The 16,188-nt window shown below is 46.6% G+C and overlaps 1 protein-coding gene and 1 long non-coding RNA gene across 8 annotated transcripts; one reads left to right on the plus strand and one right to left on the minus strand.

Annotated features, from left to right (window-relative positions):
• The first annotated feature begins 1,016 nt into the window (after window positions 1–1,016).
• ZNF789 (zinc finger protein 789) lies at window positions 1,017–12,413 on the plus strand. 7 transcript variants are annotated; one of them, XM_060032391.2, is made up of 5 exons: window positions 1,039–1,223; window positions 3,387–3,464; window positions 7,361–7,487; window positions 10,078–10,191; window positions 11,296–12,413. In XM_060032391.2, the coding sequence occupies exons 2-5, from the start codon at window positions 3,396–3,398 to the stop codon at window positions 12,306–12,308; spliced, it is 1,323 nt and encodes a 440-aa protein (XP_059888374.1). In that variant the 5' UTR covers window positions 1,039–1,223; window positions 3,387–3,395; the 3' UTR covers window positions 12,309–12,413. The 7 variants fall into 7 exon arrangements, with proteins under 7 accessions (XP_059888376.1, XP_059888377.1, XP_059888374.1 ...); XM_060032392.2 differs by having other exon boundaries at window positions 1,104–1,167; XM_060032390.1 differs by lacking the exon at window positions 1,039–1,223 and adding an exon at window positions 1,444–1,734.
• LOC132438320 (uncharacterized) lies at window positions 5,279–14,293 on the minus strand. The gene is made up of 3 exons (XR_009522167.1): window positions 13,832–14,293; window positions 7,148–7,288; window positions 5,279–6,026 (listed from the first exon to the last, which is right to left on the minus strand). It is a non-coding gene; the product is annotated as an uncharacterized lncRNA (long non-coding RNA).
• Window positions 14,294–16,188: the final 1,895 nt, after the last annotated feature.

Consider the following 16,188-nt stretch of genomic DNA (forward strand, 5'->3'; position numbering starts at 1 on the left):
TTTCCTGATTTTTTGAATTCTCCTATGGAAGTTCAAACTGCTACAACACTGAGTCAATGAATGTCTGTATTCATCTAAACATGTTTGGAAAACTGAAGGTTTTCACTCTAATACTTGAGGAACATTTACTGTGCCAGGCATTGTTTTAAGCACTTCACATATATTAACTCATTTAATACTCATAACTCTATGAAATTCATAGTACTGGTATCCTCATTTTACATCTATGGAAAATAAGGTACAGAGGAGCTAAGTAATTTGTCCCAGGTCAAACAACTAGTATGATACTGGAGATATATATATAGGTATATTCCGTGGAAATCAGGACTTAAACGGAGATTTCACACAATACCTCAGAAGGCTTTTTTTTTTTTAATCTGCAGTCTCTCATTTCTTTACTAAACATATAGAATCATATAAAAGATTAATTAGTCCTATTATCATTTACAATTAATTGTCACTAAGTCCTCTGTTGCTTTAAATAACAGCATTCATGTCACAGAAAAGTAAACAATTCTGAATAACATAATTTCAGATAAGTATCTATTTTTATGTTTTTATCTTAATAACATATATGTGTATTATAATTCATTATACTAACATTTTTTTTGCCTGGTAGGGCTGTGTCCAGGGTCGGCTCTCTAAAAAGTTGGTCACTCTATATTAGACTACCAGGAGGAGCTTTTAAAAATACCCAACTGCACGAGGGCTCACTCCTAGAGATTTTGCTACAATCGGTGCGAAGGGGAAGGACTTGGTATTAGCATTTTTAAAGCCCCTAGCCTCCAGACCTCCAGGGTAGGCTGGAACGGGCTGGGGCGGGGCCTGGAAGTCACGTGGCCTAGTCAACGCCCTCTGCGGCAGTTGATTGGCTCCGGCCAGGAGCGGAGGTTGCGAGAGACATGAGCGCCCCGCCCCCTTACTCGCACACTCCCCCCACCCCCGCCCCTACCCTTACCCTCTATCAGAGAGTTGCGAAGCCTCCGCCGTTCCTAGAAGGTACTCGGGTGGGGACGCTCTGCTCGGCGTGCGCCAGTGATCCGGCTGACAGGCTCAGGGACCTTTAGCGTCGCGCCTTTAGGTGCGGTTTAGCTGAGAGGCTCGGACCTGATTCCGGGTCCAGCCCAGCACCTCGAGAGGGGATCCCAGCCCCCATGGCAGCCGCAGGTGCATCCTGAGGACTTCCTGGAGGAGGCGACGCGGCTGGAGTCGGAGGCCGCGAGGTTTGGGGAGAAAGGAGCTAGTGTGATGGGAGGATTGGGTGCCGCGGGGAAGCCTCAGGGGCCCCGCCATAGAAGGTGTGAGGGCTGGAGAGACACCCCCTCCCCCCCGTATCCTTCCCCCCCATCCCACCCCGATCTTCAGGGCACTGTATTGTTATAGATTAACAAATTGGATTATGGGTTCTGACTTCCAAATGCACAACGCTCACAGAAGATAATCTAGTTTAGATAATGAAAGGGTTGAGGTCCCTTCCCCTGATCAGGACCGTCTGGGGGGTGCCTTCTTGCTTAAGAGGCAGGAGCGCTTAGGAGCAGTGTTTTTAGGGAACGTGAACGGTGTGTGAGGGACTTTCTTAAAGATGTACTTACATAAAGCAAGGTTCGCCGGTAGCCAGAGAAGCACAATTAAAAAATGAAGATCCTCCGTATCCCATCATTTGTGTATTCCCTGAGAGAAACAACACCGAATTTACTATATTTAAAAAGAAGCAAAGCGGAGGCCACAGTTTGGGTATGTCCCCTGGCCAACCACCCATAGCTGCGGAACCAAAACTTAAAAGCTGTCCTAGTTTCCCCCAAATGCTGGCTCTGTCCTTAACGGAAACAAGCTTTCTTCATGTCAGGGTGACCTGGCAGCTTCCTAGCCAATCAGCTACAAACAAGTAAACTTGTCCGGTGCTACTCTTCTAAAAGGAATGTCAGTTTCTAGTAACCAGTCCCAATAGAAAACAATGTACTTCCTCATTCATGTGTATGGGAGGAAAATAATTTTCTCTCTACCCTTCTGAGTACTTAGTTGAGACCCCCGCAATAAAAGATGAAAATAAACAAGTTTCTTAACATGTATACCTCATGTAAACATGGGAGATACCCAAGGAAAAATGACTAACCCCTGAGATGGCGTAGAATTCAGGCCTAAATACTATCTTCATAGGGAAAGCGGAGGGAGGTTCTATTCCTGGAAGAGGCTGAAATGGCAGTTAGGTTAAGGATTAAGTGTTGGTTTGCTGACATGGGGCTTAGCATGAGTGAGTCCACATAGCTTTCAGGATCTTAGTTCCCCAACTAGGGTTGGAACCCAGGCCCCGGCAGTGAAAGCCCCGAGTCCTAACCATTGGACTGCCAGGAAGTTCCCCTGTTGCTTCTTTTTTAAACAGCCGTTTTTTAAGTCCCACAGCTCAGTATTCCAAAGTGGTATATTTTGGGGTGGCTTATTCTGCCACCCCTTCACAGGCTTTATAAACTGAGCGGTAACTGCTGAGAGCCCAAGACTTTCAGTTTTGAAGTCTCCTTGTTCACAGTTTGGGTTTTGCTCCCTAAAATGTTCATATCAAGTAAAGTCTTCTGAATTTTCTTTTGACCACAATTAGCTCTTTGTATATCATATGTAGCCTAAAATCTCTAACTGCCCTAAAATCATTTTTACACTATCTGAGCTGATTCTGTGTGATGTAGAAATACATGAAGACCACCCAAAAGAGAACAAGCAAAGGCTCTTCATTCCCTTCATGGCCAAGGGAGTTGGCCACCATCACATGTGTGTGGCAGAGACTCAAAGGCAAGCAGGGGAAGTTTTATAGTGGAAAAGAGGGAAGACTCAAATATGCTGAGTTTGGAGCTGATTGGCTTGGAAAAACTGGAGGCAGGTTAAATAAAAGAAGCGGAACATCCTACGTGATTGGGTACGGGAGCATATTCGGCTTTTCCTGTCGGCCCTAGATGGAGGACAGGGGTACATATCAGAGACAAGCTGGCACTTGTAGACCAAGTCCTGATGTAGGGCCTATTGCTGCATTGCTTGTGGTTTGGGTTCCAGGCGGGTTGCTGCAGGTTGCAGGTCAGAGTTCTGTTTTTTCCTACAGTCTGGTCCCTTGGCGTATTGAGTCTCTCAACGAGGTGCTGCTGAATATACTCTAGGGAGGAGGTGAGGGCAGAGCCACAGGTTTCCTTGGATAAAGATTGGAAATTGATTTAGCTTCAGAAATTCCTAACAAGAGTATTCGAGCAGTTGCTTTCATTTTATCACATATTCCAACACCAAACACAGTGACTTTGTGCTAGCTGAGGTTCGTTGGCCCCATTGGAATTCCCTGTCCAGGGCTGCCTGGTGAGAGAGCTTCAAATCGGGGCTGGCCTTACGTGTGCTCTTTTCCTCTCCTTCAGCTCAGCCTGATGGCCGGGAGGCTGCACCACCTCAGAGGCCAGGCCATGGAAGCCGTGTTCCTGCCAGTCCTGTGGAAGGTGAGCAGGGTTGCTCCTCCCCTACCTTGGTGTAGCCTCACCGCCGGGCATTGGCGTTCACGTGGCTTTAACTCCTCTGTTCAGGTCGAGCCATCTTTATCAGCTGGGGTTTTTTTCTTCTTGGAAGGTAGGATGTAAAGAGCTTGAACTTTGGGGCCAGACGGGTTCAAATCCAGGCTCTGTTTTAGATGTGTTACCTGATCTCTCACGGTTTCCTTATCTGGAAAATGGGATAATGATAGTAGCTGTCGCAGAGTTGCGAGGATTCAATGAAACGGGGCACGTGGCGTATCGGCAGGGTATCTAGCGACACGTGGAGCGCTCTGTAAGTTTAGCTGTTGTCACCACAGTTGCTCCTTGTTTCTGTCAGTGAGCACTATTGTGTACCTACTGTATACCAGATAGTACTGCCTTTGTGCTGGGAGAGAAGCTCTCGCCTAAGGCGCTTACAAGCCATTTGGAGAGGGAGCTGTGGAAACAAACTCCCACAACACAGGATAAATTCTGATCTGTTGGCATCAAAGGGACACTGGAAGCTTAGTTACTGAACTCGTAACATGATGGAGGGTGAGTGTGAGAGGCTGAGTAGAAAAGTGAGGAGACACGTGAGGAACCCTCGCGACCATTTGGAAAGAACAGTCTTGGACGGGAGGGAGGCAAGAGGGAGTTGGAGGGGCAGCGCTTTGACCCGTTGGCCCAGCGTGTCCGTTTGCTGAGGGATCACAGAGCTCTGCCTGCCCTTCTGGTGGCATCTCCCGCCCTCCCTGACGGCCAGAGGACCCGCCCGCAGAGATGTGGACTCCCTTCTGTCCCCAGGCCTGTGTGCATCCTGTTCTCCCTGTCCACAGGCAACCGACCTCTGCATATGCTGAGACTCAGCTCAAAAATCCTCCCTCTGAAATCTCTCTGAGATCCTGCATTGACTCCATGACTCTCCCTTGTGTTCCCACGTGGGCGGAGGGCTGGGCTCAGGAGGACAGCTGCAGAAGAGCCACTGGGTGGGTGTGGGGTGACTGGACGTGAGCGTGTAGGGTCTTCTTTACAGAAAAGGCCCAGTAAGGGAAGGAGAGAGGGCGGAAGCGAGAGGGAGCAAGGCGCCAGGAGCAGCTTTGTAAAGGCAGGAGAGGCAGCAGCATCCTGCGGGCTACGGGCAGGAGTGATAGTCTGGGAAGGAATGCGGCTGTGTTGCTCTGCTTCATGACGCCTCACTTCTGACCGTTCTGACACCAGCTGGGTGCCCGCAATTTAACTCATTCTGACACTGTCACCCTGGAGTTAGCATCGGACCCACAGGGTAAGGGCTCAGTCCCCGCAAGACCGCCCCCCGCCCCGAACTCAGACGCCAGTCACAAGTGCGGGCTGTCACCTCTGCTTCTGACCCACCGGCTCTAAATTGGGTTCCCACGACCCACTCCGCGGGTGCCATTGATCTGGTAGAGTGGCTCACGGAACTCTGAAAACGGTTTACTGAGCAGGTCCTGGTTCATGTAAAAGGCTACAACTCAGGATCAGCCCGATGGAAGAGAGGCACAGGGCAGGGGGAGTGGGGGAGGGGTGCAGGGCTTTCCTCTCCAGGCAGACACCCCCCAGCACCTCCGTTTCTGCGCTTTTATGGGGGTTCATTACGTAGGCGTGATGGGTCGAGTCACTGACCTTTGGTGACTAACTGAACCCCAGCCTTTCCCCGCCCCGCAGGTGCTAGGGGTGAAGGTTCTAACCCTCTCATCACATGCTTGTTCCCCTGACATCCAACCCCATCCTTAGGAGTTTTCTGCATTAACATCAACTCAGGTGTGGTTGAGGGATTTGTTATGAGTAACAAGACATTCCTCTCACCTGTATGGCCCTGGAGCTATTTCAGAAACCGAGGACCAAAGCCCAAATATTAAAAGATGCTCCTCTGTGCTTATCCCTTAGGAAAATCCAAGGGTTTTTAGGAACTCTGTGCCAGAAGTAGGGAGGAAGACCAAATATATATTTCTTATTTAAATCACAGTATCACAAGGGGGAAAAGGGCAAACACAGGAGAGTCGTGGTCATTGGATTAAGACCCTGGAGGAGACAGGAGAGAATGGAATCGGCCCGAGGAGGAGGGGTCAGCAGGAGGGAGAAGGGGGGGGTGAGGCCTGATGCAGGGGATGCCTGGGAGCCGGTGGGGAGGCGGGAGGAGGTGAGGGCCGTGTGCCCCGGGGGCTGCTTTCTGGGAAGTGACTGGCAGTGCCTCCTGAGAGGAGGGGGTGGGGCGAGCCCTGTCCTCGCAGCCCCCGTCGCCCCCCGTGGACCCCTGGATCGTCACCGTGTTGACTTCTGCCGCTTCCCCACTGGACCCTTCACTCCCTGAAGCGGGGCTGGGGCTCCGTGGGTTGCACAGGCTGTGCACTTAGCAGCTCTGGGGGCCCCGTTGTCACAGCTGCCACGTGAACAGTGTCCCCTAGAGTCGAGCAGTGCGCAGCCCGAGGGGCTGGTCCCGTGGGCCCGGCAGGAGCTGTCACCTCTGTGCGTTTACTGTCACTGGCGTGTGGCACGGAGGCCGGCGACTTCCTGGTGCTCAGTAAATGCTTCCTGAAGGAGCGGGAGTGATAAAGGGGAAGAAGACCCCTGGTGAGGACCTTGAGGGCGAGAACTGTGGAGCCACACGAAGGGCCCAGCTAGGAAACCCCACGCACACAGATGACTCTGGGGCTTTGAACCGTTGTATCCCAGCGCCTGGGAGCCTCCACGCAGGTGCAGAGAAGGCAGCAGGCAGGTGGGGCAGGTGAGGGCATCTGCGGGCAGCTCTGGGGACGGAGGATATTCAGGATCGGGGGAGGGGGCTTGAGACCCTAACCCTGGGCCAGGTGTGGGCAGGAGGAAAGAAAGGCCTGTCGTTTGCGAGACTCAGGGTCTGTCTGCAGAGGGGAGCGGCATGAAGCATCTCGGGTGGGGCTGGTGTTCCTATTGCTGAAGCCCTTCCGCACGAACACCCCCTGAACCACGGCGAGTGTGGGGGGCAGACCAGGCCTCTCGGCCCCCGGGAGCTGGATACACAGTTGCAGATGGAAACTTCTGCCGTGGGCACGGTGCTCAGCGGTCTGTGTTTGGCCCGTGGAGACACTCTCCACCGTTCCCCACTTTGTCTGCGCCCTGGGAGGCTGGCCTTTATATTCTCCATCCACAGGCTCCCTTGCTCTTGCTTCGGATTGGCTTCTGGCAGGGGGATGGGGTGGGGACCAGTCGCCTGCAGGGGATCGCTGTTGGGGGTTTATCCCTCAGTCCCTCCCTGCTGGGCTGCGCCCCGCTCCGGTCTTGCTTCTCCAGCAGCTTTCTGGATCCCAGTGTCGCCTCCCGTCCTCCCCCTTCACACCTAGTGGGTAGCGGTGCCCACGACAGCCAGCCCCACGAGCTCCAGCTCGCCTGGTTGGTTCCCATTAACCTGTCCATCCCTGTGTCCCATTAGCCTGTCCATCCCTGTGTCCCAGTAGCCTGTCCGTCCCTGTTTCCCATTAGTCTGTCCGTCCCTGTTTCCCATTAGTCTGTCCGTCCCTGTGTCCCATTAGCCTGTCCATCCCTGTGTGAATGGCCCGCACGCTGCCCCATCCTCTGTGACCTCATGGGAATGAGCCATCTCTTTCCTGAGAGATCCGGGCAGAAGAAATACAGGATGTGGAAGGTAGGGTTGTACAGAGCAGGGTCGGCAAACTCACCTGGAGCCGGGAGTAGTTCTATTGGGTCACAGTCACACCCGTTTGCTCTCCTGTTGTCTGTGCTGTGTCTGTGCTACCAGAGCAGAGATGAGTGACTGCAGCAGAGATCAAACGGCCAGAGAATCCTTAAATATTGACCATCTGTAATAATAAAACTGTAGCTCACAAAGTTATTGTAAGAATTGCAGCTGCAGTTAGTCGCTGTGTTTCCAGGGGTTGCTGTCCTTTGAGGACGTGGCTCTGTACTTCACCAGGGAAGAGTGGGACACACTGGACTGGGCTCAGAAGGACCTCTACAGAGACGTGATGCTGGACAACTACAGAAACGTGCTCTCCTTGGGTAATGAGTCAGCTTAACATTTCACTTTGAGTGTCTGCACATCTCCTCAGTCTCTTATCTGCAATTCCAGAAGCAGAAAAAGCTCTGAAAACCAGACGTTTTTTCATAACTCATTTGGCTATAAGACCCAACCTGAAGTCATCAGGTGGTTAAATCTGGTTTTTATCGTACAGGAAGCTATTTATCATCCTTTTTCTCATTTGGTCTTTTTATATATATATATATATATATATATATATATATATGGCATCAGAAATATCAGTGTGTTTAAGGTTTCAGCTCCAACCCCTGTTGGGGGTGGTGCATAAGAGAAAATATACCCACCAAGGCACCTTTCTGAAATCTGGAAAAATTCTGAGTCATGAAACACATCTGGCCTCAAAGTTTTCAAATGAGGGATTGTGGACAATTAATAGTTCCCTTTTGTTTTAGAGTTCAGAGACGATGAGCCCATTCCCCACCCCGACCTGAATCCTCCACACCTGTTAAGACTCCTAGGAGCTGAAAAGACTGGCCGCTGCAGATTCCAAGTCTAGCATCTTGCTCCCTTGAAGAGTCTTTTTCTTCCTTCTGTCTGAAAATGGTTTCCCTCCTTGTTTACAACATCACTGGGTGCCCAGGAAATGATTCTTCACTGACTTCACTTCTGAACCTTCACAGCTTCCATCTTCCCAGGAGCCTGCCTTTGTGTTACTCCGATGCAGAGTCTCCCTAGGGTGGGAGGTTCCTGGATGACTTTTTCTTTCTGGGGAGTGTTGGCTCCCTTGCGGACAGTCTTGGCACAGAGTCTTGACCGCCTCTTGTGAGACTGTCCACCCAGCACTGGATGTTTTACTGTTTACTTTTGTTCTAAAAGCATTCCAAGAGCATACTTGAATATATGGAAGATAGAGGAAAGCATCAGCGGAAGGGGAAAACATTCAGGGCTAACACTGTTAATATTTTGGAATATTTCCTTCCTGTTTTTTTTTCCTGTGCTGTTTTTTAAAAAAAAAGCTAGCTGAGCATAGTCTATGTATAATTCTGTAATCCCTTTAAAACTTAACATTATAGTATCAGCATTTTCCCTGTTATTAAAAACCCTCACAAAGCAGAAAGTTAAAATCATCTGCCTGCCCACTGCCCAGCATTAACCCTGTTAACATTTTGGTTTACTTTTGTGTATGTATACAGACAGTCCTATTTATGATGGTTCAGCTTAAGATGTTTTCAACTTTACAATGGTGTGAAAGCAATACACATTCAGTGGAAAGCGCACTTCGAATTTTTATCTTTTCGTCGGGTAGCGATATGCAGGACCGTCCTCTCTGGTGACGCTGGGCTCAGAGCCGCAGCTCCCACACAGCTATGTGATCATGTTGTCACAAGGGCAGCCAACCAGTACACTTGAAACCATTCTGTTTCTCACTTTCAGTACAGTATTCAGTAAGTTACAACAGCTTTTCACCACTTTATAATAAAGTAGGTTTTGTGTTAGATCATCTTGCCCAACTGTGGCGTAATATAAGTGTTCTTTGCGTGTTTAAGGTCGGTGAGGCTAAGCTATGACGTTCGGGAGGTTAGGTGTAATAAATGCATTTCTGACTTACCATATTTTCAGTTTAGATTGGGTTTACCAGGAAGTTACCCTTTTGTAAGTAGAGGAAGATCTGTACACACACACACGCACAGACACACACGTAGTTTTTAAAAACAAAATTTGGATCATAATTTACATGAGTTTTGTATTCTGCTTTAAAATATCTAGGGAGCATTTTCCTATTTTAAGAAACATTCTTTGAAAAATGTTATCAGATGCACTGGGGGGAAAAGAAATATTCTTTTTTTTTTAATATGAAACTTCTTTCAGTTTTTTTTTAATGTTTTTTATTTCTTTTTTTCTTTATTTTGGCTGTATTGGGTCTTCGTTGCTGCGTGCAGGCTTTCTTTAGTTGTGGCGAGCAGGGGCTACTCTTGCGGTGCGTGGGCTTCTCATTGCAGTGGCTTCTCTAGTTGTGGACCACAGGCTCTAGGCGCGCGGGCTTCAGTAGTTGTGGCTCGCGGGCTCTAGAGCACAGGCTCGGTAGTTGTGGCTCATGGGCTTAGTTGCTCTGCGGCATGTGGGACCTTCCCGGACCGGGGCTCGAACCCGTGTCCCCTGCATTGGCAGGCAGATTCTTAACCACTGCGCCACCAGGGAAGCCCAAAAGAAATATTCTTTGAATACATGGATTTTCAGTATCTGCCTAATACTTTTGCCTTTGTTGTATTCATGTGCTACACTTTAACCATTCCCCTATTGACATTTAGTTTATTTCCAGTTTGCACTGTTTGTTAGAACTCTGCTGAACATCTCTGGTTCGTTAACCTTTGTCCTAATTTTCCTTAGGCTATATTTCTAAGAGTGAAATTACCACATCCCAGAGTGTGAATATTGTTCAGGCTTTCAATAAAGATTGCACCAAGTCCTCTCCTCACCAGCCCTGTTCACTACTGTCCTGATCTCTGCTTGTCACTGTCCCCCCACCGCTTAGACCCCAAGGGGTAAAATGAGCTCTGGGACATCTGCTGCTCACTAACCAGCACATCCCATTTACTTCCCCACGAGTAGGAGTTCAGTTTCCCAAACCTGAGGTGATCTGTCAGCTGGAGCAGTGGGAAGAGCCGTGGATCCTGGATCTACCAAGAGCTGGGACTAGGAAGGCTTCCGGTAGTGCTTGCCCAGGTGGGTGAGGAGAAGACCCGGCCCTGTGGGGGTCACGCAGAGGGAGGGACCCCCTTCACCAGGCCCTCCTGTGCCGATACCGAGCCGGGTGTCTGGTGTCTCTCCTGCTCATTGTCCCTTCTGCCCCCTGTAGGTGGTGGGTATGGTCATCAGCCCCATTCCCAGGTGAAGAAACTAAGGGACTGCGATGTCTGTCACACGGCTAGTAGGTTGATAGTTGGGATTTGACATCAAGTCTGCAAAGCTCATCCTCTTTCTACTGAAGTTCAAGTGCTTCTCTGAAGCAGCCGGTCTGGTGTTTTCTGACAGCTCTCGTGCCATCCTAGATACTCCTTTTTTCTACCCTCATCACTTACACTTTCTCTATACTTGCTCTTGTTCCCTTGCTCTCATTTTGTTTTCCAAATTCTCTCGGTGTTTACTGATGTTCCTTTTTCCTACATACTATGTCCTGATTGCTGCTTCTACCCTTTTTCGCATCCCTCCCTCCACGGTTTCACAGCCTCAGCACAGCTGACATTTTAGGCTGTTTAATTCTTCGCGGTGAGGGCTGTGCTGGGCCTCGTAGGATGTTTAGCAGCATCCTTGGCCTCCGCCCACTAGGTTCCAGCAACACCATCCCTGGTTGAAAACCCACTGCTCTAGTCCATTGGTTTTGTACTTATTTCTCTCTGTTTCCTTTTCTATTCTATCTTACACACTTTCTCCATTTTTAAGAAGTTGTTTCTCCCAGAATTATTAAAAACATGCTTATCTAGAAAGTACAAAATGCTACCTCTCTCCTAGTTATGTGACACTGCTGGTACTGAGAGTAAGTTGTTATCCCACTAATGGTGATGGATTTATTCAATTCTCACATTCTCTGACATATACTCTTGTGCACATTTTAGCTGGTTAGCTGATGTCAAGAGCTCTTTCTGATATGAAAGCTGTGGGTCCTATGGAAGGAAATCAGAATACTGGCCTCTGTAGTATGATGGTTTAACTAGGTGAGCACTTCTTAGCCTCGTTTGAGTCTCGTATCACAAACTTCCTGACTTCTTTCCTTTTTTTTCCTTCTATGGCAGTCAGGTCATTTATATACTTTCTTTTTTTTTTGGCTAGGTCCTGAAGCCAGATTCAAGATGAAAGAGCTAACTCCAAAGCAGAACATTTCTGAAGATTTAGAGTCATGTAAGATGTCACTGGTAAAGCAGAAAATGGCCAGGAAACCCTTAGAAAAGTTACTTGAATGTAACGAATTTGTGGACATTTACCGACTTTCACTCCCTACTATTGGTGATGAATGCTGTAAGGACTTCCTTCAAAACCTTAACCTTATTCAAGATCGGAAAGCTCAGGCAAGGACAAAGCAGGGCAAATATGATGAGTATGGAAGACCCTTCCATCAGAGATCACTGCTTTTGAGGCATAAGCGAATTCTTACAAATGCGAAATCTTATGAATGCAGCGAATGTGGAAGAGCCTTCCAGCGTCAGGCAAATTTTGTTCGACATCAAAGAATTCACAGTTCAGAGGATCCCTTTGAGTGCGACATATGTGGGCAGGCCTTCAAACAGAAATCTGCTCTGATTGTCCACAAACAGTGTCACTCACAAAAAAAGCCATATAAATGTCATGACTGTGGAAAGTGTTTCCGTCAGATGGCGTATCTTGTTGAACATAGGAGGATCCATACCAAAGAAAAACCCTATAAATGTAGCGAATGTGAAAGAACATTTAGTCAGAATTCAACCCTTATTCGACATCAGTTAATCCACAGTGGAGAGAAACCCCATAAATGCATTGAATGTGGAAAAGCCTTTGGCCGGCATTCAACCCTTATGAGCCATCGACAAATTCACAATAAACAGAACACTCATAAATGCGGTGAATGTGGTGAATCCTTTGGTCGGAATGTAGATCTCATTCAGCATCAAAGAATCCATACCAAGGAGGAATTCTTTGAATGTAGCGAATGTGGGAAAACTTTTAGTTTTAAGGCAAATCTTCATCGACATGAGGTCATTCATACTGGAGAGAGACCCTACAGATGTGACAAATGTGGAAAATCTTTCAGTTGGCGCACAAGCTTTATTAAGCATCAGGGTACTCACAGAGAGCAGATACCTATGTGACAGTAACCAGAAAAGCTACCATTTAAAGACCAGAACTTAACCACTCTTGCAAATATGTGTAACTCAATTGTTTTATGAAAATTAATAAACAGGAACTGAAATGGTTTTTCTGTGGGGACCCTCTCTTCGTAGCTAACCTTCTTGCTACAGTCAAGAATTACTTAATAGAGGACTTCCCTGGCGGTCCAGTGATTAGGACTCTGCACTTCCAACACAGGGAGCATGGGCTCGGTCCCTGGTCAGGGAAGTAAGATCCCACATGCTCTGCAGCACAGCCAAAAAACAAAACAATAAAACTGGATTTAAATTTAAAAAAAAAAAAGTTACTTAATAGAAATGTCATAGGTTGTTGTGTCCAGTCTCCCCGGGTCCCCTTTACCTTCATTTCCCCGAGTTAAGTCAAGGCAGATGGAAGGCATAGAAGTTTTACTCTGTGGTCCCCCAGGCTGGAGACCATCTTCTGGATCGTGAACGATTTAAGAATGCCTTTCTTGGTTTCATAATGAAAAATCACCTGAGATTATACAGACGTTTTAAAAATAAGGGCTACCCACTAGTACTACTGAGATATTAAGAATTACCGAAATTTACCCAGAAACTAAAATTAGTGTGCTACTAGGTTCTACTGAGAGTTCAAAGTCAATGTTCAGAGCAGATGCTGTTACTGCCCTGGCCCCCCTGCCCCCGGCCTTGCCCCTGCCGTGTGCTTCATCCGACTTGCACCATCTGTGTCTCCTGGGCTGCGGGCTTTTTCGAAAACCACGAAAGACCACTGCTCTAGGGGCAGCCCTCAACCAGGCTTGATGGGATTTTGACGGATACCAGGTCTCCCTCTCCCCTAGGGTGGAACATCTGTGAAGCATGTGTTTCACACTGTTTTCAGAGTCTTTCCATGGGATGACGCACATTCACTCTCCGTGGTAGCTGCTTTATTAGCTGTCTGCCCTTCTCTGTGTCCCTTCTAACTCCCCTACCAGTATTTCAACACCTCTTCTCCTCACGAGTAAACTGCTGCTGTTAGACCCTCTCATGTTAATCAAATCTCTTGATTTGATTATTTTCTTGCCCTTACCAGTTCCATGATTTCTTACCCAGCACATAAAAACAAAGTTCTATTGGGAATTATAAGAAAGCAAGTGGCACCCCATAAAATAAAGGAAACTTCAGCTTTGCAGCAGGAAAATAATGAGTGTTAGATTATATACTGGGTTCGGTATCAGTACTTGTGTACCAAGCGGCAGGAACTGGCTGGAAGGAAAGGCTGCCAAACTCTATTTCCCCGAACAAAATTAAGAAGTCGAGGCCTCTGACAAGAGGAAATAAGCCAATGAGAGAGAATTCTTGCTCACAAGCACCTCTGGAGTTGGGGACCTGTGAGAGCAGATCCAGGCTTGAGTACACAGTCTGGCTCAGACTACTGAATCTACTTTGTGTAGATGATGTACTTTGTGTAGATGATGCTTCCAGCTTCCCAGAAAGAGAGGGTACAGCTAAGGATCCAGAGGTAACATGGAAATGCCTACCTTCAGCCACATCTGTCCCAAGGAGGAGAAAAGAGCTGCACTCTTCAATATGGCAGCCACTAGCCATATGAGCCTATTTAAATTAAAATTTTAAAAAGTTAAAAAACTTCCTCAAATCAAAAGCCACATTTCAAGATCAGCACAATTATAGAACACTCCCATCAGCCCAGGCTTGTTGGACAGCACTGCTGGAGAAACCCTAAGGACTTCTTATGGAGGAACAAGGGAGCTTGTATTTGGTGCCACTTCCTTCTCTACGACTAAATTAAATGGCCTTCCTTTCCCTTTATAAATGGCCCCTATAAAATGTTTTATTTGCTGAAAATATTTTTTTCAGTAGAATTCCTGGGACACAAAGGAGGGGAGGGGTGGAGCTGGTCTAGGAGACTTGCTGAACTAATTTGCCTTGGGAGAAAGGGGTCCCCAGCTCAAGAGTGCCGGCGTGCAGGGCAGGCTTCCTGCCTTCCGCAGAGGCTAGACGGTCACCAGGCCAGGAGCACAGATCAGCGATGTCATCGTCAGTGTATGGTCATGTTTGTCAATATTTAGCAGTAGGGCAGGAGCTCCAAACTAGCCCTCCAGGGAAGGTAACGGAGAAGAAACGCTCAAGTTTTGGCTTTTCTATTTAGCTAAGGGGCTGGACCCACTGTCCTCCATGCCTGGCCACACAGGGGAATCATTAGCTCATACTGCAAAGGTCAGAAGAGTCTAGAACACTCCACTGGACTAGAAAAGGTGCACCTTTTTTTGACAAGACCAGTGAAGCTTTTTACACCATATTTAAATCAAGGTGAAAAATAAATAATACAAATGTTATTTCCTTCTTTAGCTAATAATGCTAAACTATAAATGAAAAAACAGACTGTGTTAAAATTCAAATGACTAAAAATAAGATATAAAAATTGTTCAGTGCTTTCATTTTCTCCTCTTTTTACACACTTGGATTACAGTTCACTAAAATGTCACATAACATGGTCATATGACTAGTATGCAGCTCACACCTTTGACAACACCTGTGTCGGTCTAGATCTTATTCCAAGTTCACACTCAACTGTAGCTTTTATCCAGGTGGCTTCTCCTGCCAACATTTCTTAGCTGGTAGAAATGAGGAGGGGAAGCATAAAGGAAAATACTACATGAAATTCTACATTTTAGAATAAAATAGTAATAGATGACTTCCTGTCAAAATATACATTTTCAGGTAAGTTCTTAGATTTTTTTCAAGTAAACGTATGGTCAGTTATTTGTGTCATTATCACAAATGGATACTTCCCCCACTTCCATTTCCAAGTGCATATTGCCAATATAAATGACTCAGTAGTGATACTGTTATTCTGAAATAATTTCCAAATTGCAAAAATAATACAGAGAATCCTTTACACCATCTACCCACATTTACCAAATTTAACATTCTTCCAAGTCTCTCTCGGGAACTAATTTACAGCAGTTTGAATAAACTGGATCTATTTATATACAGAAACATAAATCAATCTTAAAACGGCAAATCAAGTTCCAATATGACAGAATATAATATGTCTGCATGAAATTTTAAATCCTGCAACACTACATATATTGTTTATGGATACAAGATCTTGTGGTATAAAATGGGGAAAAGAAGGACACAATTTCAGTATAGTTATTCCTTCTGATGAGGGAAAGGAATGGGAGTCTTTACAGTACATATTATTTTATTTCTTAAAATGATATGAGGGATTTCCCTGGTGGTGCAGTGGATAAGACTCTGCACTCCCAATGCAGGGGGTACGGGTTCGATACCTAGTCAGGGAACTAGATCCCACATGCATGCCACAACTAAGGAGCCCGTGTGCTGCAACTAAGGAGCTGGCAAGCCGCAACTAAGAAGCCTGTGAGCCACAACTAAGGAGCCTGCCTGCCACAACTAAGACCCAGTGCAACCAAATAAATAAATATATATATATATATTTTTAAAAAAAGATATGAAGCAAATATGTTAAGAATTGATTAATCTGGTGCATATGTGAATGTTCTTTAAAATCAATCTCTATTGTCTATACTTGTCTGTATGTTAGCAATATTTTACAGTAAACTTGTCCATGTTTCTTGTGAAATAATATCATAATTCAAAAGTATCTGAGGATATATGACAGTAAATGATAATGAAAAGAACACCCATGCGTCCTCATACTAGGTAAGAAATAGATCATTTTCAGAATCACAAAAGCCTCTTATATTCTGTCCAATCTCCTCTCCCTCCCTCTTCACCAAAGGTTAACAAATATTCTGAGTTTTATGTTAATCATTCCCTTGTATTATGTAGACGTACCACCTATCTATTTATGTCTGGATGATGTATTACTTAGTTCTGCTTTTTCAGA

The sequence above is a fragment of the Delphinus delphis genome, chromosome 15 (genome assembly GCF_949987515.2).
Source record: "Delphinus delphis chromosome 15, mDelDel1.2, whole genome shotgun sequence".
Classification (NCBI taxonomy): Eukaryota; Metazoa; Chordata; class Mammalia; order Artiodactyla; family Delphinidae; genus Delphinus; species Delphinus delphis.